Raw genomic sequence first — 23,505 nt, forward strand, 5'->3', positions numbered from 1 at the left:
TTTATGGCTCACATTGTGACTTATCTAATGTTAAATGTTTTGCATGCACCTAAAAAGCCTGAATATTCTGCTGTTTTGGGGTGAAGTAGTTTATAACTATCTGTTAAGTCAAGTTGATTGATAGTGTTGTTCAAATCTTCTATATCCTTAATGATGCTTCGTTTACTTGTTCTATCAATTATTGATAGATAATTGATAGGGGGATATTGAAATCCCCAACTGTCATTGTGGATTTGTGATTTTCATCTTGAAGTTCTGTTAGTTTTTACATCATTGCATTTACTTCTATTAGTTTTAGCTTCATTTTGAAACTAATTTATTAGATGCATAAGCATTCGGAATTACTAGTTCCTCTTGATGAATTGACCCTTCTGTCATTCCAAAATGATTTTCCTTATCCCTGGCAATTCTCTTTACTCTGAAATCTCTATTGTCTGGTTATAATATTGCCATTCCTGGCTACTTTTGATTAGTGTTGGGTAGGGTATATCTTTTTCTTCCTCTTTAACCCATTTGTGTCTTTTTTTTTTTAATTTTTTTATTGTTATGTTAATCCCCATACATTACATCATTAGTTTTAGATATAGTGTTCCATGATTCATTGTTTGTGCATAACACCCAGTGCTCCATGCAGAACGTGCCCTCCTCAATACCCATCACCAGGCTAACCCATCCTCCCAACCCCCTCCCCCCCATTTGTGTCTTTATATGTAAAGTGTGGTTCTTCCGGGGAGCATGTAGTTGGTTTGTGTTTTGGAAATCTCTGCCTTTTAACTGGCTGTTTAGACCATTTACCTGTGTGCTTACTGATACAGCTAGGTTTACATACATCATCCTGCAATTTATTTTCTATTTGTCCCAGTTCTTTTTTCCTTTATTCCAAGAATTACTTGAGTATTATATAATTCCAGTTTCTTTCCTTTTAAAAAAAATTTTAGTGGTTGTTAGTAGGCACCTTCAATCTATTACTTTCTATTTTCAAGTGATAATATACTATTTCATGTGTAGTATAAGAATTAAAATTCTGAACTTCCATCTCTCTCCTCCCAATCTTTGTGCTCTTGTCAGACATTTTAATTTTACAAATGTTATAAACTTCACACTACATTAAGTTTGTTCAAGCAATTATCGTTTTTTAATAAAATATGTAACAAGAAAAATATTGTATATATATCCATATCCATATATATGTGTATATATACACACGCACACATACAGACTCATGTCATTACCATTTTCAATGCTCTTCAGACTCATATTTCCATTTGCTATAATTTCCTTCTGTCTGGTGGATTCCCTTTACCATATCTTATCGCATGGATCTGTTGGTGATAAGTTTTTTCAGACTGTTTATGTCTGAAAAGATTTTTATTTCATCTTTATTTTCTCTGGCGTTCATTTTGAAATTTTTGCTGAATATAGGATTCTAGGTTGGACAATTTTTTTCTTTCAGTTTTTTAAAACATGTGCTTCACTTGCATTCTCAATGAGCAGTCTGTTATCTCTGTTCCTCTGTATGTAATGTATCCTTTTTGGAATTGTGCCTTCCCTGGGGCTTTTTGGGTTCCTTCACGTCTATTAGATATAACAATAAAATTATAATGCAGTATTTAGAATTTGGATTGTTAGGCTTAGGTAAGATATTGGTCACAAGAACTTTTTTTTTTTTTTTTTCCGGATAGGATACAGTGATTTATGAGAGACTTTCAGAAGATTCTCGCTTTATGAAGGAGACATTAACCCACCTGGAATATTTTGCCAAAGAAGGTAAGTGAAAATTGTTTAGAATCTTGTTTCTTTTTGAAATGCTATTCTTAAATATTAAAATTGTATCCTGAATGCATGTCACTGATGCTTGGCCCATAGGTGGGCAAGGGGAGCTCATTCCTATATGTGACTTTGTAATGCCTTCTGTTTGCTTAAAAAGTAAATGGTTCCTCAAACACACCCTGTTGAGATATTATTTTTCCTTTCTTCCTCTCCCCACCAGCAAATGTTGAAAAGTATGTTTTTACTGTGTAGTTCTTCCTTTATTCCAAAAACAGTGTCTTCAAAGACATCTATTATCTGTTTCTATTTGTTGTAGTAGGAACTTGGCCCCTAATGGAAAAAGAGAGGTTTTTCCAGTATGTGTTGTATATTTCAAAGTTAATTACTTTGTGCATATAACTCAGAAACCTGACATAGTTGATGTTTTCCTGCCATTCTCTTCTTATCCTTCTGATTTTGACTTGTTACCCACCTCAAGAAATAAAATTCCATGAGGGAGTTTTGAATAAGAACAACACTCACTAAAAAGTTTATAGAAGTTTTGAAAAATTGAGGTGTAATATCACATAAAAGTAAAGCTAATAATACCTGGAAGCAGTATCCCACTTTGTCCTTTTAGTTTGTAAGCTGCTGGATATTTTGCAAGGTTGCACTTTGGGCCTTTTGCTGCCATCTTAAAATATAAGTGAGCTGTAGGCAGGTTACAACAGGTAGAAGCATATAGGAACTGTATTGTAATGGAGCTCAAAACAGAATAACAACTTCTATAGCTTATCTGTAGAGCTTTAATTTCTAGGGGATCCTCAACTATTTGAATATTTTGCAGGAGTTAGCCTAAAATATTAGGATACAATATAATTTCTAAAATTTTTTCTTTGCAAAAATGGGACTTAAATTAATTTTCTGTTATTTTAATGATTATTTGGCTTACTTTGAAATTGTAAAACTAAAGCCTTATTCATTCTTTCCTTCCTCCAACAAATAGTTATTGAGTATTTATTGAGTGCTGTGCACTGTTCTAAGCTTCCGGGACAGAAGTGAACAAAACATAGCTCATACCTTGAAGAAATTAGCCAATAATAGATAATGTCAGGGGGTGATAAGTGCTATGGAGAAAAATTAAACAGGATAAGGGGAACAGAGTATGATGGGGTGCTATCCCTGTAGGGTGAATTAGACAGAGACTGAAGGAAGAGAAGGAGAATACCAGGGGAAAATATTCCAGGTCAAGGGCAGAACAAGTTCAAGTGTCCAGAAGTAAGAGGATCAGCAGGGACAGGACTGTAAGCAATGATGGGGTGGGGGTGGGGGGGCGGAAATAAGATCAGGTAAGACCATGTGAAGGACTTCACATTCCCATGACCTCTACACTTTTGGATTTTGTTTTCAAATTCTGTACTCCTCCCTGATCGCTGATGGCTTGATCAGTTTACATTCCATTCTTTCTTACAGGGCTGAGAACTCTCTGTGTTGCCTATGCAGATTTAACTGAGGAAGAATATCAGCAGTGGTTGATGCAGTATAAAAAAGCGAGTACAGTTATCCAAGACAGAATGCGGAGTTTGGAAGAATGTTATGATAATATTGAAAAGGTAACATACCCGATATGTACTCTACATGCCAAGTTAAATATGTGAAAACATACACTTACCAATGTTTTCATATCTTGACATCATTTTAAAAACTCAGTTAAAATGGGGCGCCTGGGTGGCTCTGTTGGTTAAGTGTCTGCCTTCAGCTCAGGTGATGATCCCAGTTTCCTGGGATTGAGCCCTGTTGCCCGATCGGGCTCCCAGCTCAATGGGGAGTCTCCTCTCCCTCTCTCTCTCTCTCTCTCTCTCGCTCTCTCGCTCTCTTGCTTGCTCACTCTCAAATAAATAAAATCTTAACAAAAAAAACCTCAGTTAAATTGTTTTTTTTCTTCAGAAATATAAAGCTGTCTTATACTGAAAATTCATAAAATAGATCTTAAAATATTCAAAACATTTCTTTCATTTCTGAATCATATCCTAATCACTTCAATTTTGTTACCCCTTTTTATAACTTTTCCCATCCAAAAGAAATACATGTTTATCACACAAAACTAAGCCAGAATAGTGAATAATAATCATCGGTAATGTTGGGCTAATGACTAAATTCTGGTGTATAATCCTCCAACCTCTTTTTTCATATATGTGTATTGTCTATGTAGTATTCCACTGTAGGTTTTTAATACACATACATACATTTTTTCCCATAAAAATTTAAAGTAAAAATCTACCCTCACCCAAAATCTCTGTCAAATTTTCCCCATAAAAATACTGCTCAAATCATGAAATTTTTCACTCTGCAATAAATTGGGAATGTTTTCCATATCACTGAATATTTTTCTGTTATTTTCTTAGATTAGTCATGGTATTTCATTACTTTTATTGTGCTATTCTCTGGTGGTTACTGTCCCAGGGGATCTCATGCACCCTGGACTATTGTCACTGGAGGATCATTGTGAATTTGTTTGTGGTGGCCTCAGGGATCTTGTGGCTCCTGGGCCAATTCTTATCTTAGTTTCTTGGCTTGGGTTCTTTTGTCATTTGCTTCCATGAGCTCTGCATTTCATTTCTGCAGGAACATGGCCAGAACAGATTTAGACTGGAGGATTTTCTTTTCTTTTCATTTCTTTTTTTAAGATTTTATTTATTTATTTGAGCGAGGGAGAGAGCACGAGGTAGGGAGAGAGGGAGAAGCAGACTCCTTGCTGAGCAGGGAGCCCAATGCAGGGCTCGATCCCAGAACCCTGGGACCATGACCTGAACCAAAGGCAGATGCTTAACTGACTGAGCCACAGGTGCCCCGATAGACTGGGGGATTTTCTTGACATTAGGTTCATCTTTTTTTTCAAGGTCATTTTGTTGAGAAATTAGGAACCTAACCTAGCTTCACACCAAGTGCAGGAAGATGCTGCAGGAGCCCTCATGGGTGATTATTCGACATCTGTTGACATAGCACAGCGAAGGGACGGACTGATTTATGTAACCCTCCTCTTCCTGATGTTCCCAGCAGGTTGTTTGTTGCTCCCACACAGGGAAGAAATCTGGGCAATTGAAAATTGGCCTCTGGGGGCACCCTGGTGGCTCATTGGGTTAAGCTTCTGACTCTTGGTTTTGGCTCAGGTCATGATCTCAGGACTCTGAGGTTGGCCTCACACGAGGCTCCACACTCCGCGCAGAGCCTGACCGCGCCCTCTCCCTCTGCTCCGCCCCCTCCCCCACCCCACACACCCTCTCTCTCTCAGAAATAAAATCTTAAAAAAAGAAAAAGAAAAGAAAAAAGCAAGAAAGAGGAACTGGCCTCTGGAACTTGAAAGATTGTATAGTTCCTTTTCAATCAAACTGATATATTTTATATTTTAGTTTTAAATTTTAATCTGGAAGTCATAGGTGGTAAGGAAGTCAAAGAGTAAGTAAGTTTGCCTTTGCCAGGTCGTGTGGGTGGGTGGCCAGGGCAGGGCGTGGCACGGCCTTAAGCTGACTGCTTCACCCATCTGTTGAATGCTAGTCTCCAGCACGTACACAGTGCCTGGCACACGGTCGGTGTTCAGCAAGTATTAATTGAATAGATGAATGAAATATTGGGGTGGAATGTTTTAAGCTCCTCTGCTTTCCAAGGAAGGTAGATAACTATGTATAATTGGCAGGGCTTGATGTTGATTCTTTTTCTTCAACTTCAAAGGGCAGACCTTGAGAGAATGTTCGTTTAACAGCAGAATACCAATGGTAGAAGGGCTATCACGGGCCAGTTTTTCCTATCTGGTCTTGGAGGTTTTTGACCTAGGTGAGTGCCACATTACATATTGTATAGTCAGAGTGAGTAATGAGCAGCATACAATGCTTGGAAGGTCTGAATGGAAATCTCATCAGTTTTAGACACTTTAACAAAGTACTATTGTACTATTTAACAAACTACTGCATTTTCTCTCCATGACTATGAGGTTAAAATTACAGGCATCAAAATACTCAATGTCTGTGTTTAGTGTGACTAGGATATCTCTTTAGCCTGAGTCACTTATGCAAATGACAGGCTCTGTGACGTTAAAATCACACTGAAAATTGTCAAATATATTCATTCGTGTCCCTTTCCCCCACAGGATGTTTTCCAGTTCACCCAGGAGCGATGAGCTCCTGGGTATTGAATCATGTGGGCCAAACTTCTGAGGGGCTGGGGACTAGACCGTGCTATTCATTACATCTCTGTCAGGGGAGACCTATCTTGAGAACTAGGTACCCCGCTGAAGGGTACTTCATGAAAAATGGACACATTAGGGGGGCAAATGATACATGAGAGGATTGTTGTACATGGGTTTTGATCAGAGGGAATTGGATTTATTTTAAAAGCTGTATCTTTCAAGCTGTAATGGCCTAAAAGAATTTTGATTCTTCACTTTTTTTCTTTTCTTTTCCTTAAGTCTGTGTCTTCAATTCTAGTTTTCTGGGCTTGGAACAACTGTATGCCACCTAGAAAAACTTGTCCTTCCAGTTGTCCTTTGACTGTTATTTTTCTTACTTTATATTAGCCACCAGAGCATCTAATCTTCTGCCTCATGACTTGTGTTGTAATTTCCACTGTTCTAGCTGATGTTGTATTAGTTATAACTGTTGTTGCAGTTAAATGGCTATTCTCTGCAGACTTTTAGGTAAGTATTGGAATCTGACACCAAAGACGTGTCAGGGTCAACTAGTTCTGTGAAATGATTCTTATAGATAATTCCATGTACGTTGTTATGATCCTACTTGTTTTCAGTTCTAGGGAGGTATTTTCTGATCATCTTTTTAGATCTTGAGGCCAGGAGTACTTCTTCACCTCTTGAATATATTTCCTTTGGACACTCATAAGATCTAAGTTTCTTTCCTGTTGGGTAAGAGTAAGAAAGACAATGTCTACATTTGTATCAATAGTTATTAAGTACATCATAACTTAGAGCATAACTGCTAAAGTAATTAACTTTCATGTTGCCAGGGTCACACTATTGGTAAAACATAAATTTGACATATTGGCAGATTGAATTAGACTTTGAAGCATTCCTTGTTTGTTTGTTTGTTTTTTCTTAATACAATAGCTTTATTGAGATATAATTCACATACCCTACAATTCTCCCATTTAAAGTATATAAGCTACAGTTTTTAGTATATTTAGAGAATTGTGAGACCGTCACCACAATTAACACAGAATATTTTCAACATACCCTCCCCCAAGCTCCACATCCATTAGTATTCACTCTTTGTTACCCTCCTATTCTCTCCCCCAGCCCTATGCAGCCACTAATTTACTTCTAGTCTCTATAGATTCACCTTCTCTGGATATTTCATATAAATAGAATCATAAAATAGGTGGTCTTTAGTGACTTGCTTCTTTCACTTAGCTTAATGTTTTCAGGATTCACCCATATTGTAGTATGTACCAGTATTTCATTACTTTTTAATGCCAAATAGTATTCCATCGCGTAGATACCTAATTGTTTATCCATTCTTCTGTTGAAGGACATTTGGATTGTTTCCACTTGGTTATTGCGAATAATGCTTCCATAAGTAATCCTACAAGTTTTCATGTGGACACATTCTTTAATTTATCTTATGAATATACCTGGGAGTGAAATTGCTGGGTCATATGGCAACTCTGTGTAACCATTTGAGAAGCTGCCAGACTAGTTTCCCAAAGTGGCTGCACCATTCTACATTCCTACCACCAGTGTTTGAGGGTTCCAATTTTTTCACATCCTTGCCAACACTTGTTACTACCTGTAACTTATTATAACCATCCTAGTGGGTATGAAGCAGTATCTCATTGTGATTTTAATTTGCATTTCTTTAATGATTAATGATGTTGAACATTTTTTCATGTGTTTTTTGATTATTTGTATATCTTCTTTTGGAGAAGTGTCTATTCAAATCCTTTGGCCATTTTTCAATTAATATATTATTTTTTTAGAGTTTTAGAGTAGTTTTAGGTTTTCAGAAAAAAAATGAGCCAAAAAAGTATAGATAGTTATATATACTTCCTCTCTTTCCCTCCCACAGTTTCTTCTATGATTAACATTTTGCCTTAGTGTGGTACGTTTGTTACAATTGATGAACCAATATCGATACACTATGATTAACTAAACTCCATGGCTTACATTAAGATTCACTCTTGTTGTATAGTTCTATGGGTCTTGACAAATGCATGTCACCATCCACTACTGCAGTATCATACAGAATAGTTTCACTGCCCTAAAAATCTCCTCTGTTCACCTATTCATTCTTCCCTCTTTCCTTCTGAACCCCTGGCAACCACTGATCTTTTTTTTACTGTCTCTATAGTTTTGCCTTTACCAGCATGTCATATAGCTGTAATCGTAAGTATGTAGCCTTTTCAGATTGGCTGCTTTTGCTTAGGAATATGCATTTAAATTCCTTCATATCTTTTAATAATAACGTGATGGCTCATTTTTTAAAAGTTTGTTGTTTATTTATTTATTTATTTATTTATTTATTTTTTAACTTATTTGAGAGAGAAACCAGAGCGAGCGAGAGGACACAAGTGGGGAGAGAGGGGCAGAAGAAGAGGGAGAAGCGGACTCCCTATTGAGTAGGGAGCCCAACACGGGGCTTGATCCCAGGACCCTGAGATCATGACCTGAGCTGAAGGCAGACACTTAAACCAACTGAGGCACCCAGGCACCCTGATAGCTCATTTCTTTTTAAATATTTTTAAAATAATAATCTATTGTCTAGATGTGCCACAGACATTATCCATTCACCTATTGAAAGGCATCTTGGTTGCTTCTAAGTTCTGGTAATTATGAATAAAGCTGCTATAAATACTCAAGTCTATATTTTTTTGTGGATAGGTCTTCAACTCATTAGGGTGAATACCAAGAAGCATGATTGCCCAATCATGTGCTAAGTCAATGTTTAGCTTTATAAGAAACTGCCACACTGTCTTCCAAAATGGCTGTACGTTCCCACAAGCAATGAATAAGAGTTCTTGTTCCACCATATCCCTTGCCAGCATTTGGTGCTGTCAGTGTTTTGGATTTTGGACAATCTAATAGGTATGTAGTGGTATCTCACTGTTGTTTTCATGTGCATTTCTCTGATGACATATAATGTTTTCATATGCTTAGTGACACCTGTATATCTTCTTTGGTGAGGTGTCTGCTTAGACCTTTTGCCCATTTTTAAATCAGATTGTTTATTTTCTTACTGTTGGGTTTTAAGTGTTCCTTGCATATTTGGTTACAAGTCTTTATCGGATATGTGTTTTGAAAATATTTTCTCCTTGTTTGTAGCTTGTCTTCTTATTAGCTTCACAGTATTTTTCACAGAACATGTTTTTAATTTTAATGAAGTCTAAATATCAGTTTTTTCTTTCATGGATCATGCTTTTGGTATCTAAAAAATAATCAATAAACCTAAGGTTACCTAGATTTTCTCCTCTTATCTTCTGGTAGTTTTATAGTTTTGCATTTTACATTTAGGTCTATGATCCATTTGGACTTAATTTTTATGAAAAGTCTAAGGTCAGTGTCTGCATTCATTTTATTTTTTAAATGTGCACGTCCAGTTGTTCCAACACTATTTGTTGAAAAAGACTGTCTTTTCTCCATTGAATTGCCCTTGCTCCTTTGTCAAAGATTGGTTGACTGTATTTGTGTAGGTCTATTTCTGGGTTTTCTATTTTGTTCTAATGACCTATTTGTCTATACATTCACCAATACTATACTATCTTGATTACTCTAGCTTTATAGTAACTCTTGAAGTTGGGTAGTGTCCGTCCCCTGATTTTGTTCTTATTCACTATTGTCTTGGCTAATCTCAATCTTTTGCCTCTCAATAAAAATTTTAGAATCAATTTGTTGATATCCACAAAATAACTTTCCGTGATTAAGACTGACATCTTAGCAATACTGAATATTCCTATCCATGAACATGATATTTCTTTCATCAGAGTTTTGTAGTTTTCCACATACATATCTTGTAAATATTTTGTTAGATTTATACTTATATACCCCTTTTTGATATTAAAGTAAATGGTATTATGTTTTTAATTTCAAATTCCAATTGTTCATTGACTTTTGTATATTAACCTCATATCCTATAACATTGCTATAGTCACTTGTTAGTTTCATTTGTTGATTCCTTAGAATTTTCTACATAAACAGTCATGACATCTGCAAACAAAGGCATTTTTCTTCCTTCCCAATCCTTTTAGTTTTTTATTTCCTTATTTTATCATACTAACCAGAACTTCCAGTATGATGTTGAATAAGAGTGGGAAGAGGGACATCCTTACCTTGTTCCCCGTCTTAAGGAGGGAAAGTATCTAGTTTCTCACCATTAAGTATATTAGCTATAGGTTTTTTAGTAGATGTTCTTTATCAAGTTGGAGAAGTCTCCCCCTGTTCTAGGTTTGCTGAGGGTTTTTAAAAGATTTTGACACTTTATGAGTGTGAGATTCTCACAAATTTTGGTTAAGTTGCATTATCATTTTATTTTAGTTCATATTTTTAAATTTCTCTTGAGTTATGTGATTTTTAGAAGTGTTTTTGCTTAATCTCCAGATATTTGGGGACTTTTCAGGTATCTTTCTATTATTGATTTCTAGTTTAATTCCACTGTGGACTGATAGCATACTTTGATAATTTCTATTTTTCAAAAAACTTGCTAAGGTGGGCTTTATGGCCTAGAACGTGGTCTATCTTTTTTTTTTTTTAAAGATTTTATTTATTTATTTGACAGACAGAGACAGCCAGAGAGAGAACACAAGCAGGGGGAGTGGGAGAGGGAGAAGCAGGCTTCCCGACGAGCAGGGAGCCCGATGCAGGGCTCGATCCCAGGACCCTGGGATCATGACCTTAGCCGAAGGCAGACACTTAACGACTGAGCCACCCAGGCGCCCTGAATGTGGTTTATCTTAATGAGTGTTTCGTTGAGCTTGAGAAGAAAGTGTATTCTGCTGTTAAACGAACATTCTCTCAATGTCAGTTAGATGCAATGAATTGGTGGCTCTGTTCTGTTCAATTATATCCTTACTGATTTTCTCTCTGTTGGATCTGTTGATTACTGACAGAGAAGTATTAGAGTCTACACTTATAATAGTACATTCATCTATTTCTCTTTGCTGTTCCATGAGTTCTTGTCTAATATATTTTGATGCTCTGTTTTTAGGTGCACTGAAGATTGCTACGTCTTCTTAGACAATTGACTCCTTTATTATTATGCAATGCCTCTTTTTATTCCTAGTAATTTTCCTTATTCTGAAGTCAGTTTTGTCTGAAATTAATATAGCTACTCCAGTTTCTTTTATTAGTGTTAGTATGTGTATCTTTCTCCATCCCTCTATTTTTTTAATTTTTATTTATTTAAATTCAATTAACCAACTCCATCCCCTTATTTTAATCTATTTGTGTCTTCATATTTAATATGTGTTTCTTATGACAACATAGAGTTGTCTTTTTTTTTTTAAATCCACTCGTACAGTGTCTGTCTTTTAATTGGTATATTTAGACCATACACTTTTACAGTTATTACTAGTTTAATATCTTTCATATTTGTAACTATTTTCTATTTGTACCCTTTCTTATGTTTTTTCTTTGTCTTCCACTTTTTTTTCCTGCCTTGTCTGGTTTTTAACTGATCTATTTTCTCTCCTTTCTTAGCATTTCAATTATACCTCTTTTAAAAATGTTTTTAGTGGTTGTCTTACAGTTTGCAATTTACCTTTACAATTAAATTGTCCACTTTCATATAATACTATACCATGTCATGGGTAGGACAGGTACCTTACAACAGTATTTCCAATTCCTCTCTCCAATCTCTTATATTGCTGCCATACATTGCATTTGTCCGTAGCCCATAATCACCTAACATATTGTTGTTATTATATTTTGAAAAAACCGTATCTGTTAAACCAATAAGAAAAATAAAAGATATCATTTTATCTTTATTTATTCCTTCTTTAATGTTATTCCTTTCTTTATGTATATCTGAGTTATTAATCTACATTATTTTACTTCTCTCTGAAGAACTTTTAACATTTCTTGCAAGGCAGGTGTGTGAGCAACAAATTTCCTCAATTTTCGTTTGTCTGAGAAAGCATTTATTTCTCCTTTACACTTGGAGAATAATTTCACTGGATACAAAATTCTAGCTTGATGTTTTTTCCTTTTAACACTTTAAGTATTTCACTCCACTCTGTTCTTGCTTTCATAGATTTGAAAGAGAAGTCCAATGTAGTTACTATCCTTGTTCCTGTATAGGTAAGGGTGTTTTTGTTTTTTTATCCTCTCAGGCTTCTTTCAAGATTTTCTTTTGAAAACAGTTTGCACAGGAAATGCCTAGGTGTAGATTTTTGGGATTTATCATGATTGGTGTTTTCTGAGGTCTGGGTCTAAGTTAGATGTCTGTGATTAATATTGGAAAATTCTCACCAATAATTATTTCAAGAATTTTCTGTTCCTTTCTCTCTTCTATTTCTGGTATTCCCAATCCATGTATGTTATACCTTTTATAATTGCCCCACAGTTCTTGGTATTTTATTTTATTTTTTTCATTCTTTTATCTCTTTGTTTTTCAGTTTGGGAAGTTTTTATTGACATATCTTCACGTTCACTAGTTATTTCCTTGGGGATGTTCAGACAACTGATGAGCCCATCAGAGGCATTCCTTATTTATGTTACAGTGTTTTTTTATTGCTAACATTTCCTTTTGATTCTTTCTTAGAGTTTCTATCTCTCTGCTTCCATTATCCATCTGTAAAAAGTAAACATGTCATTTACTTTTACCACTAGAGTCTTTAGCATATTAATCATAGTTATTTCAAATTTCTAGTCTGGTAATTCCCAAATTTCTGTCATATCTGAGTCTGAGTCTGATTCTGATGCTTGCTCTGTCTGTTCAGAATGTGATTTTTGTCTTGAGCTGCCCTATAACTTTTTGTTGAAAGCCACACATGAGGTATTAGATAAAAGGAAGGAGGCAAATAGGCCTTTTGGGTGAGGTTTCATGTTTCTCTGACTAGAAGTTAGGCTGTGTTTACTGTTTGCTATAGCTGCGGTATTAGAGGCTAAAATTGCATCTAGTGTCCTTGTTTTCATCCTCCTGCTATCTTCAGGTTTCCCTAGAAACTCCTTCTTAAACAGGGTCTGAACCTTACACTTCCTCCTTCGGCAATCCCTCGCATTCATGCGAGAGACAGACTGATGTGGTAAGGTGAGGGAGAGGAGATCTGTGGTTTAGCCCTTGATTAGATCTCAATCTTCTGTGAGTCTGAGTTCTGTATTTGTCTTCCGCCATGTCAAAAACTAGAAGGTGCTGGAGATGAGTATTTCCCTTCCCTCAGATTGACAGGCTCTGATAAGCCCAAGTTGATAAGCCTCTGATGAGATAGTTTCCTTTGAGTACAGGCCTTTGTGAGGAGAGCAGAATAATCTGGGAGTATTTCAAAATGTTTACTTTCCCCCTCCTCTTGCCATAATCAGGAAGGGATCCCTTTGATTCCTAGTTAGCTGTGTGTTTTTATCATGAAAATGTTTAAAGCATTCTTTTAAAAATCCATGTTTCATACCCAGAAACATAAATCATTACTGAAAATACTTTTTGCTAGCTATGGGAAATTTTACATTAAAATCCAAAGTTTTAATACAGAAATATCTTGAAAGTATTATAGTAGAAATGGCCCAAAAATAGAATAATGAAGATAAAGAATGTCTAATAGGATTGATATACTTGAATATTTAGCACTTAAAAATTCAGCTGGTCATTGAGAAGACTAAAAATTTTATGGTTATTTTAAAGTTTATAGTTTATATATGATAGTATCTCAAATTATTTCAGTTCTAATTATCAGCACAGAATCAGCTTGCTTTATATCTTAATTTCATTTTAACAGCTAATAGCAATGTGGAAAACCCTGGAATGTTTGGGTTGTGCTGGCTTCTGGTGAACAACTTATGCTTTATAGATAGAAACCTTTTTATCTACCATAGAGCTTCTGCTCGGATCTCCACAGTGATAGGGAAATAATTCACAGTAGGAACAAAAACTATAAACTCTCTGGTGCTATGAAATTTATGGAGAAAATATGAAATTTCTTGTAAGGACTTATATAAGTGGATAGGTGTATACAATATATAGAAAACCCCAATATAATAAATGTGGCAATTCTCCTCAAAGTCATTTATAAATTCAGTGTAATACAGGAAATAATAAAGGAAATGCATATAATTCCCAATAGGATTTTTATAGAACTTGAGCAGTTTGTTCTAAAATTCACACAGAAGTAGGAGGAGGCTGAGAATTATCATGATACTTTTTGAAGAATAATAAAGGAAGGGGGCTTAGCTCTCTAGATTTAATTGCCTAATTATAATCTGCTAGATATTCTTTTTTTTTTTTTTTAAGATTTTATTTATTTATTAGAGAGCATGAGCAGGGTGGGGAGGGGTAGAGGGAGGGGGAGAAACAGACTCCTCGCGGAGCAGGGAGCCTGATGCAGGGCTGGATCCCAGGACCCCGGAATCATGACCTGAGCAGAAGGCAGATGCTTAACCAACTGAACCACCCAGGCGCCCCCATGAGCCTATATAACTATCATGCTACACTGCCTCATGCTGTAGCAAAATAGGGACAAATAGACGAGTGGAAGAGACTAGGAAGAAAGTGTGTGTGTGTGTGTGTGTGTGTGTGTGTGTGACATGTATGGGACTTCACATAATAAGTAGACTGTATAACATTTGTCAAAATTTGCCCTATTTATTCCATATTAAAATGTTTTTTTCTTTTTTTTTTTAAGATTTTATTTATTTATTTGACAGAGAGACACAGCCAGAGAGGGAACACAAGCATGGGGAGTGGGAGAGGGAGAAGCAGGCTTCCCGCGGAGCAGGGAGCCTGATATGGGGCTCGATCCCAGGACCCTGGGATGATGACCTGAGCCGAAGGCAGACACTTAACGACTGAGCCACCCAGGTGCCCCATGTTTTTTTTATCTTAACTAGTAATAAAAAATATCTCTTTCAAAAAAATATCTAGAAATTTCTGCTTCTTGGAGCCACAGCCATTGAAGATCGCCTTCAAGCACGTGTTCCAGAAACGATAACAACTTTACTGAAAGCAAACATAAGAATATGGGTTTTGACAGGAGATAAACAAGAAACTGCAATTAACATAGGTAACAGATATGAAGTTTTAGAAAATCTGTTTGGACAGGTATTCTAAATATATACTGGTATCAAGAATGAATGATTGAACTTCCTTCAAGTAATTGTTTTATATGCCTTTGGGTAAATGGAGTGCAATGGAATCTTGCCATCACATGGCAGAAAATTTGAGCAAACTAAGCAAGGCAAAGAGTCTGTCTCCTTCACATTGTCAAAATATAGACTGCAGAATGCTTACATGAGTAATATGTATGTTTCTTGTTCCTTTCCTTTGAAATTTGAAGTTACGGCATATTTTCCCTGTAATGTATATACCTATCTTTGTATTATGTACGTTTATTCATAAACATTTTGATTATTAGTGAGAATGTTCAATTGGTTTTTTTCTTTTTAAATTTAAATTCAATTAGCCAACTTGTAGTACATCATTAGTTTCAGGTGTAGTGTTCAATAATTTATCAGTTGCATATAACACCCAGTGCTCATCACATCACGTGCCCGCCTTAATGCCCATCAACCAATTACCTCTTCCCTCCACTCCCTTCTCCCTCCAGCAACCCTCAGTTTGTTCCCTACAGTTAAGAGTCTCTCATGGTGGGTTGCTGGAGTGGTGGGGGGTGGGAGGGATGGGGTGGCTGGGTGATAGACATTGGGGAGGGTATGTGCTATGGTGAGCACTGTGAATTGTGCAAGACTGTTGAATCACAGACCTGTACCTCTGAAACAAATAATACATTATATGTTTAAAAAAAAAAGAAGAAGAAGAAGATAGCAGGAGGGGAAGAATGAAGGGAGGGAAATCGGAGGGGGAGATGAACCATGAGAGATGATGGACCCTGTAAAACAAACTGAGGGTTCTAGAGGGGAGGGGGGTGGGAGGCTGGGTTAGCCTGGTGATGGGTATTAAAGAGGGCGCATTCTCCATGGAGCACTGGGTGTTACACGCAAACAATGAATCATGGAACACTACATCAAAAACTAATGATGTAATGTATGGTGATTAACATTACATAATAAAATATATATATATATATATATATATGAAGAGTCTCTCATGGGGGAAAAACTGAATGGGAAGTCATCAGACAGGGAGAAAAACAATTGTTTTTTTTTCCAATGTCACTTTTTTTTTTTTTTTTTTGCCTTTTTTCCCCCTTTACTGTATGATTGTATCTTAGAGTTGAGATGTGCAGAATAGGAGTTGAAAAGTCAATTGTTAGCTGGGAATATTCACGTTTTGATGGTGAGAAGGAATTGAAATTATGTTTTTCATAATCATCATGGTAGTCAGCTCCAGTTAGATTAACATATATGATAAAACGAGTCTGTATGCACCAGACACCACCTTTAAATGTTGTCTCCAATCATTTGTTTATTCTACATTCATTCATTTAGTGAATATTGATCACTTACTAGGTACCAGGAAAATCTAGAAGCTGGGAATGAAAACCTGAGTAATAGTCTCTGTCCTTATGAAACTTATATCCATGTAGAAAAGATAAAATTAATAAATCACTGTGTTTTGTAATATTGCAATCAGTGCTAAGAATAAAAACACAGCAAGGCATAGCAAGAGGTAGACAAGCTAATCAAATAGAACACCTGTAAAGAAGGTGACTTTTGAAGCAGAGACCCAAATGGAAAGAGGGAGCAAGCATTGAGAGGATCTCTGGGACGAGTGTTCCAGGCAAAGATTATAGTGAGCACATTGGCCCTGGTGTGTGGATGTGCATATTCGAGGAACAAATGAAAGGCCAGAGTGGTTGGAATATGGGGAGCAAAGCAGAGAAGATAGGAAATGAAAGCTTATCAGGCCACAATAAGAAATGTGTATGGTTTTAAGCAAGAGAGTAATATGATCTAGTTTATATTTTAAAAACAATCTGTTGGCTCTTGTATGGAGACTGGGCTGAATGGAAGTCAGGAGATCAGGTAGGAAGCCTTCATAAAAGTCTAGACAAGAGATGCTGGTGACTTGTACTAGGATGTGATGGGGCATGTGAGAGAGGGACTAAATTTGGGGTCCATTTGGTAGGTTGATCTGTCAGCCCTCACTGATGACAGTGTAGTGAGTGCAGATGAGTCTTTCAGAATTTTGCTGTGAAGGGGAGCAGAGAAATAGGGTGTAGCTGGAAGAAAACACAGTCAGTGAAGGGTTGGCTATTTTTGAAGGATCTGCTTAACCTCTCTAAACATCAATTTTCTTGTCTGTAAAATGGGGATAATAATAGTTTTAGCCTCATAGCATTGTTGTGAGGACACCTTGAGGTAATCCCTGTGAAGAGCTTAGCTTGGTGTGAAGCACTTACAGTCCTTCATGAATGCTAGATATTAACATAATTATTAAGGACTCACCAAAGGAGTCCAACCATGATGTAGTCACTCATTTATCCCCCTGGCAAATTTTGAGAGCATACCATGCTCCTTTTGCCAGCTCTCCCCTATTTCGGCTTTAGCGTGACTTGCTATGCTTCTTGGTAATCATGAACTCAGCAACCATGGTTACTTGGTGTATATCCTGTGAAGGGGCTCAGTGGACAGAGCACCACAGAGGAGGACGATTGCTCTCTCATCACCTTCCTAAATTTCTCCCAATCCCTTTTTCCAGACCCACAAGCGGAGGATTGTTTGTTTTTCCTGAGCCTTTGTCTCCTCAGCTCAGGACTGAAACCCAACCTAGATGAGACATAGCCATTGTTGTTGGTAGGGGAATTTTTATCCTTATTGAATGAGACCTATTTTTGTTAGTAGAAGTCTATAATTCACTTGAAGAATTCTTGGCTGAGAATAACTGGATTTTTAGATAACTGCTATATCTAATTGCACTCATTTAAAAAAAAATTGTTTAGTAACTGTGGTGGACTTGAAGGAAGAAAGGAAACAATCTCTCCAGTTTCTTAAAGCAGGGCTTGCAAACATCTGGGAGAACCAGGCAGGACAAGAGTGAAGGGCAATGTCCACAAAGGGAGTGCTGGCCCCCGAAGGGGCAGCCAGTGCATCCTTGCCTTTTGGAAATGTCTGCAATTGGCACAGGGTTTTTTTTTTTTTTTAATTTTTAGAAAATTTTTAGGGGGTGGAGGGGCAGAGAGAGAGGGAGAGAGAGAATCCTAAACAGGCTCCACACTGGGCATGGGGCCTCAGGTGGGGCTCAATCTCACAACCCTGAGATCATGATCTGAATGGAAATCGAAAGATGGACACTTGACTGATTGAGTCCCAGGGGACCTAGGTTTTTAGTTTTTAAGAGATAATTGGGAATTCTGTCTCCGATATGAAATATCCTGATGCACAGATGTTGACTTAAATGTATAAAACTTTGTAAGGGCAAAGCAAAACATGTCTGTTGGCTGAAAGCAGCCCACAGTCCCCTGACCTCTTTTGAGTACTGGGTCCCAGCTTAAATTTTATTATCATCCCTTAGAGGCTACGCCTGCAGAGACCAGCTAAAAGATGGAGTCCATGAACTTAGTATAAACTGAAGACCGTGCTGACATAATTTGTTTTCTTAGAAGCTCTCTGAGCTCTAGCATTTTCCGAGAAAAGCAATAGCCTTTGGTTAGAGAGCTCTTGTGTTACTTTCATGGTTCAAATGTCTGGGGAATGGATTCAGAAATAAAAAGATTGAGCTGTGTCTGAGAGCCGACATCTTTATATCTTTGGAAGAGAATGTAGAGCATAGTGGTTGAAAATCAGACTTTAGAGTTACCAAGGACACGGTTGTGAGCCTGAATCTCCTGCCTCTGTATTTATGAGCTTGTGCTTTTGTGGGGTTTTCTAACCCTCAATTTTCTCATTAATGAAATGGAGATAGCCATGATAACTCTGGTGGTTGTGATGATAAGTGAGATGTGTATGTGAAGTTCTCTCTAAAGTACTGGACACAGTAAGGGCTTTGAAAATGTTGGCTGCTGCCTTTATGAATGTGGTGACAGTTCTAATTACCATCAGCTCTCCTGGAGCTCAAGTTGGCTAATGTTTTTGTGGTTAAAAGACTAAACATAGTCTTGATTCTGAGTACAAACAAAATTTGACTAAGGATTTGGCAGGAGGGTGACTTTTAGCAATCAGTATGTCAAGACTGGTTTTTGACAATGGTCACAAGTGACTATATAAGGACCACTGTCACATTTTTGCCTATTTTCTTTTTTTTAAATTTTTTTTGAAGATTATTTATTTATTTATTTGACAGAGAGAGACATGACGAGAGAGGGAGCACAAGCAGGGGGAGTGAGAGAGGGAGAAGCAGGCTTCCTGCGGAGCAGGGAGGCCAATGAGGGGCTCGATCCCAGGACCCCAGGATCATGACCTGAGCCGAAGGCAGATGCTTAATGACTGAGCCACCCAGGCACCCCACATTTTTGCCTATTTTCTAAGACTACTAGTTCTATTAACTTCTGAAAACTTTCTGACAGCATGATTCAACATGATCTGCTGCTTCTTGACCTCAGCAGCATTTATACTATTATATTTCGCTTACCAATATGCTGGGGTTTTTTTTCTCTTTTGCATTAGCTTTGTTTCCTTAGGTTTTAGAGGCTTATCACATATCTGTTGTAAATCTTCATTTGCACCCAACATAATGCTGGGTACGAGCAAGCACTCAGTGCTTGCATAGTGATTGGATTTTCATCATAATATATGGAGACCTTTGGCTTTGTCTATAGAGAGCCAGCAGCAGCAACAACAGCTTCAGGAGAAAGGAAGTTTCCTCGTGGGGGCAGCACGAGAACCCACAGTGGGCTGGCTTGTCTGTGTCTAGCACAAATATGTACTCTCCAATCTGGGGGCTGGTACAGAAACTGCCAGCCTTAGACAGTTAACTTTGTCAGTAACTTACCACAAAATGAAAGTGGACACATGAACATTGCAATAAAACATATCAGGAAATCTTTAGAATTCTTTGAAAAGTTTAGAATCTCTGGTTTTGAAAAACCACTGCAATAGGGCAAAAAAATATCCACAGGCTTTGAAATAGAAATTAAATTTAAAGACCGTTACATTCTGGTGGGGGGGGGACAACACTGTTTACATAGGAAGCATCAGATGAACCAATAATTGATTAAGAAGACCATTTAAAAGTGATTGCCTCCTGTAATTGGATAGGCTGCAATAGAATACATAAATAGGCATTTTGAATTATATAAAAATCATGAAGCTACTTTTGCTTTTCTGTGTGATGTCCACAAGTTTCAGGAAATTTCAAAGGAAATATTAAAATGATATTGTATAAATTTACATTTAAATTCCAATTTACATGAAACTGATTTATATGAACAGTTAGTTTTAGAAAATTTATTCCATAGGAATCATCAGTTACAAATGTACAAAAATTTAATTTTCAAAATAATATGTCAGAAATTCATCACAAAGTCCTCACAGCCTTTAAAAAAATCTTAAAAGCTCTAGTAATAGTTACATCAGAAAGGTCACGCTCAAAATTAAAAATGGTCGAAGATTACTGACAATCTTACATTTTCCAAGAGTGACAAACATTGCTTTCAACTACATATATTGTTTGAAAATAAAGTTGCTAAAAGTATAAGTTTTGATGATTGAATAAATGAATTTGCAGAAGTGTAAGAGAAAAATCTTATGATCAAACAAGATATCACATTAATAAAGTTTTATTTTTATCACATTATATAAGATTATGGCACCAAAACTATATATTTTTTGCAATTTGTAAGTTTATGTTGTTTTTTGTCTATCACCATTACCCCTGTTACATTTTATAAGTATAAAATATTTTTAGAGAAAAACTATTTTAGAATCTATAATGGCATTCTGTCCTCCCCCCCACCCCGTGGTTTTTGAACAGGGGACCCCATACTTCCATTTTGCTGAGAGGACGGCTGGGGTGGGAGAGGAGAAGATGAACTAGCACTCTGGAGAGCGGGAGGTCTCCTGGACTGTGGACAGATGCCGAGTTAAACACCCACGCACTGTCTTCTTAGTTCAACAATTAGTTCTCAGGAACAAAAACTGAACCTATAAGAAGGAAGAAAAATACTGTCCTAACTCGCTCAACATTTGCAGGGCTCTCTTCTTACACTCAAATCACTACTTCCTATTATTTTCACAGCGGGGTTAATTCCTTTCATTTATCCAGCAGCCTTCCTACTGTGCCCCTTTGAGCCTATAGGAGGAAAAGAAAGTGACTATTTTTCGACTGTTAGTGGATGTTTCCTCAGCTTCATAGAACTTTAAAATGACTGCTTTTACAAAGACTCAAACTTTTTTGATAAGGGCTCATCTATCTCAGAGATAGTTTCATTCCTGTAGATACAGATGTGATTTTGTATTTGGGCCCTCGTAGGCTAGTCCCGTCTTTACAAAAATATTCTCAGTCTAAGTTCTAAAGTGAGAATGACTTAGTTTTCAAACTGGAAAATGCTCTCTGAGGTGTCTAACTTGATCATCACATTGAACGTTATTATGAGCATTGGGTGAGTTTATTTCCTTCAATCCTACCTAGGATTTTATTAGTACGTAGACATAATACTGTTGATACAACAGAACTTGATACAACAGGCTTCCTCAAGACTTGGAATTGTTATAAAGCATGAACTGAATCTCACATCATATAAAGATAATAAAAATAAAAATCCACAGACATTTAAAAGTACAGATTTAGCCATTAGTTATATGCACCTTCCCAACTATTTCTATTTAGGTTGCCAATTAAGATTAAATGAAGCAATGTTTCAACTTTTTCAGTCTACAACCTTTTGCTCAGTATTTGTGATGAGCTACCAGGCTTTGACCTAATCATAAAGCAGAGAGTATGATGAAGAAAGTATATAAATAGATTTTTTTTTGAAAGATTTTATTTATTTATTTGACAGAGAGAGACATAGCGAGAGAAGGAACAACAAGCAGGGGGAGTAGGAGAGGGAGAAGCAGACTTCCCCACGGAGCAGGAAGCCCAATGTGGGGCTCGATCCCAGGACACCGGGATCACGATCTGAGCCGAAGGCAGACGCTTAACGACTGAGCCACCCAGGCGCCCCTAAATAGATTTCTTATTCTAAAAAATGAACTCATGGAAGGCATCAAGTCTTCAAATATGTGACATCTTTATTTCTCTCTTGGTAGCATATTCCTGTAAACTGATATCCGCTCACATGCCTCATATTCGATTGAATTCAAACTCATTTGAGGTAAGTGATTTTTAAAAATTTGATTTAATATGAGTGTAACCAATTTGTTACTTCAGTGTTCCCCCATACCTTAAAATCTACGTAAGTTGCCTTGAACTCTCACTCAAGTCCATTAGAACATTACCTCTGGTCCTCATTTCTTGCCTCATTCTTAGGCTAGTCCTTTATCACCCAAACCGACATCATACCAAATCCAACACTCAGATCTTTGATTTTAAAAATGCAAAAAAAAAAAAAAAAAGAAAGAAAGAAAGAAAGAGAAAATATGTGTAAATAGCAATCTTTATCAAAAGTTTGAGTAGATAGGTGCCATATACATTGACGGAATGAAAGGATTTTGTAATCTAATATTGAACCTCCTTGCCCTTAAAAATTAAATGGCTACAGCCATTTATTTTCTGTTAAATATTTTTTACTGTGTAATTTTCTTATCATTTAAAAAAATTTACATAGATTTCATCTATTCCTTTTCAGTCTTCTTTTTTAAAAGTAGATCTCAGTTTCTGACACATATCATAATTATTCTCCATGAAAAACTTTAAAAATATTTCTTATGGGGCAGATTAGCTGGCATTGAATTTCCTCAGTTTTTGTCTGAGAAAAATCTTTATTTCTATTTCACATTTGAAGGATAATTACCCTGGATATAGAATTCTAGGTTGGTGTCTCTTGTTCCTTCAACACTTTCTTCTCAACTGTGTGGTTTCTGATGAGAAGCTTGCTATTTCTTACTTTATTCTTCCCTTTAGCTTCTTTCAACATTTCTTCTTTGCCTTTGATTTTGTGGTTTGAATATGATATGCGTAGGTGTAAATTTTTTGGTATTTACCCTGCTTGGTGTTTTCTAAGTTTCCTGGGTCTGTAGTTATGTGTTTGCCATTAGTTTGGGAACATTCTTAGTCATTTGTACTTAAAATTTTCTTTCTGTTCTGTTCTCTTTCTCTTCTCCTTCTGATATTCCAATTAGCTGTACGTTAGACCTTTTAAATTGTCCCACAGTTCTTGAATATTCCATTCTGTTTTTTTTTTTAATTCTTTTTTTTCCTTTCTATTTCAGTTTGGGAAATTTCTGTTGATATATCTTTAAGTTCATTAATTTTTAGACTGTGCAGTCTATTGTTGGGCTCAATAAGGGCATTCTTCATTTGTTTTTTTTATTTCTAGCATTTCATTTTTATTCTTTCTTAAGTGTTTCTCTCTGCTTATCTTCCCCATTTGTTCTTTTATGTTATCTATTTTTCCATTAGAGTCCTTAACATGTTAATCATAGCTTATTTTAAATTCACTGTCTGATACTTCAAAAATCTGTGTTATTTTTGAATCTGGTTCAGATGCTTGCTTTAGCTCTTCAGACAGTGCTTTTTCTTGCCTTTTAGCATGTCTTGTAATTTTTGTTGAGCG

General features: G+C 36.5%; 1 protein-coding gene across 1 annotated transcript in view; it reads left to right on the plus strand.

Annotated features, from left to right (window-relative positions):
* The window catches only part of LOC118541633 (phospholipid-transporting ATPase IB-like), a 158,438-nt gene that overhangs the window by 63,842 nt on the left and 71,091 nt on the right, over nucleotides 1-23,505 (plus strand). The window contains 4 exon segments of the mRNA XM_078070016.1: nucleotides 1,683-1,767; nucleotides 3,223-3,362; nucleotides 14,817-14,955; nucleotides 22,040-22,104. Of these exon segments, the coding sequence (XP_077926142.1) occupies nucleotides 1,683-1,767; nucleotides 3,223-3,362; nucleotides 14,817-14,955; nucleotides 22,040-22,104 (429 nt within the window).

Source organism: Halichoerus grypus, chromosome 4, assembly GCF_964656455.1.
Source record: "Halichoerus grypus chromosome 4, mHalGry1.hap1.1, whole genome shotgun sequence".
Taxonomy (NCBI): domain Eukaryota; kingdom Metazoa; phylum Chordata; class Mammalia; order Carnivora; family Phocidae; genus Halichoerus; species Halichoerus grypus.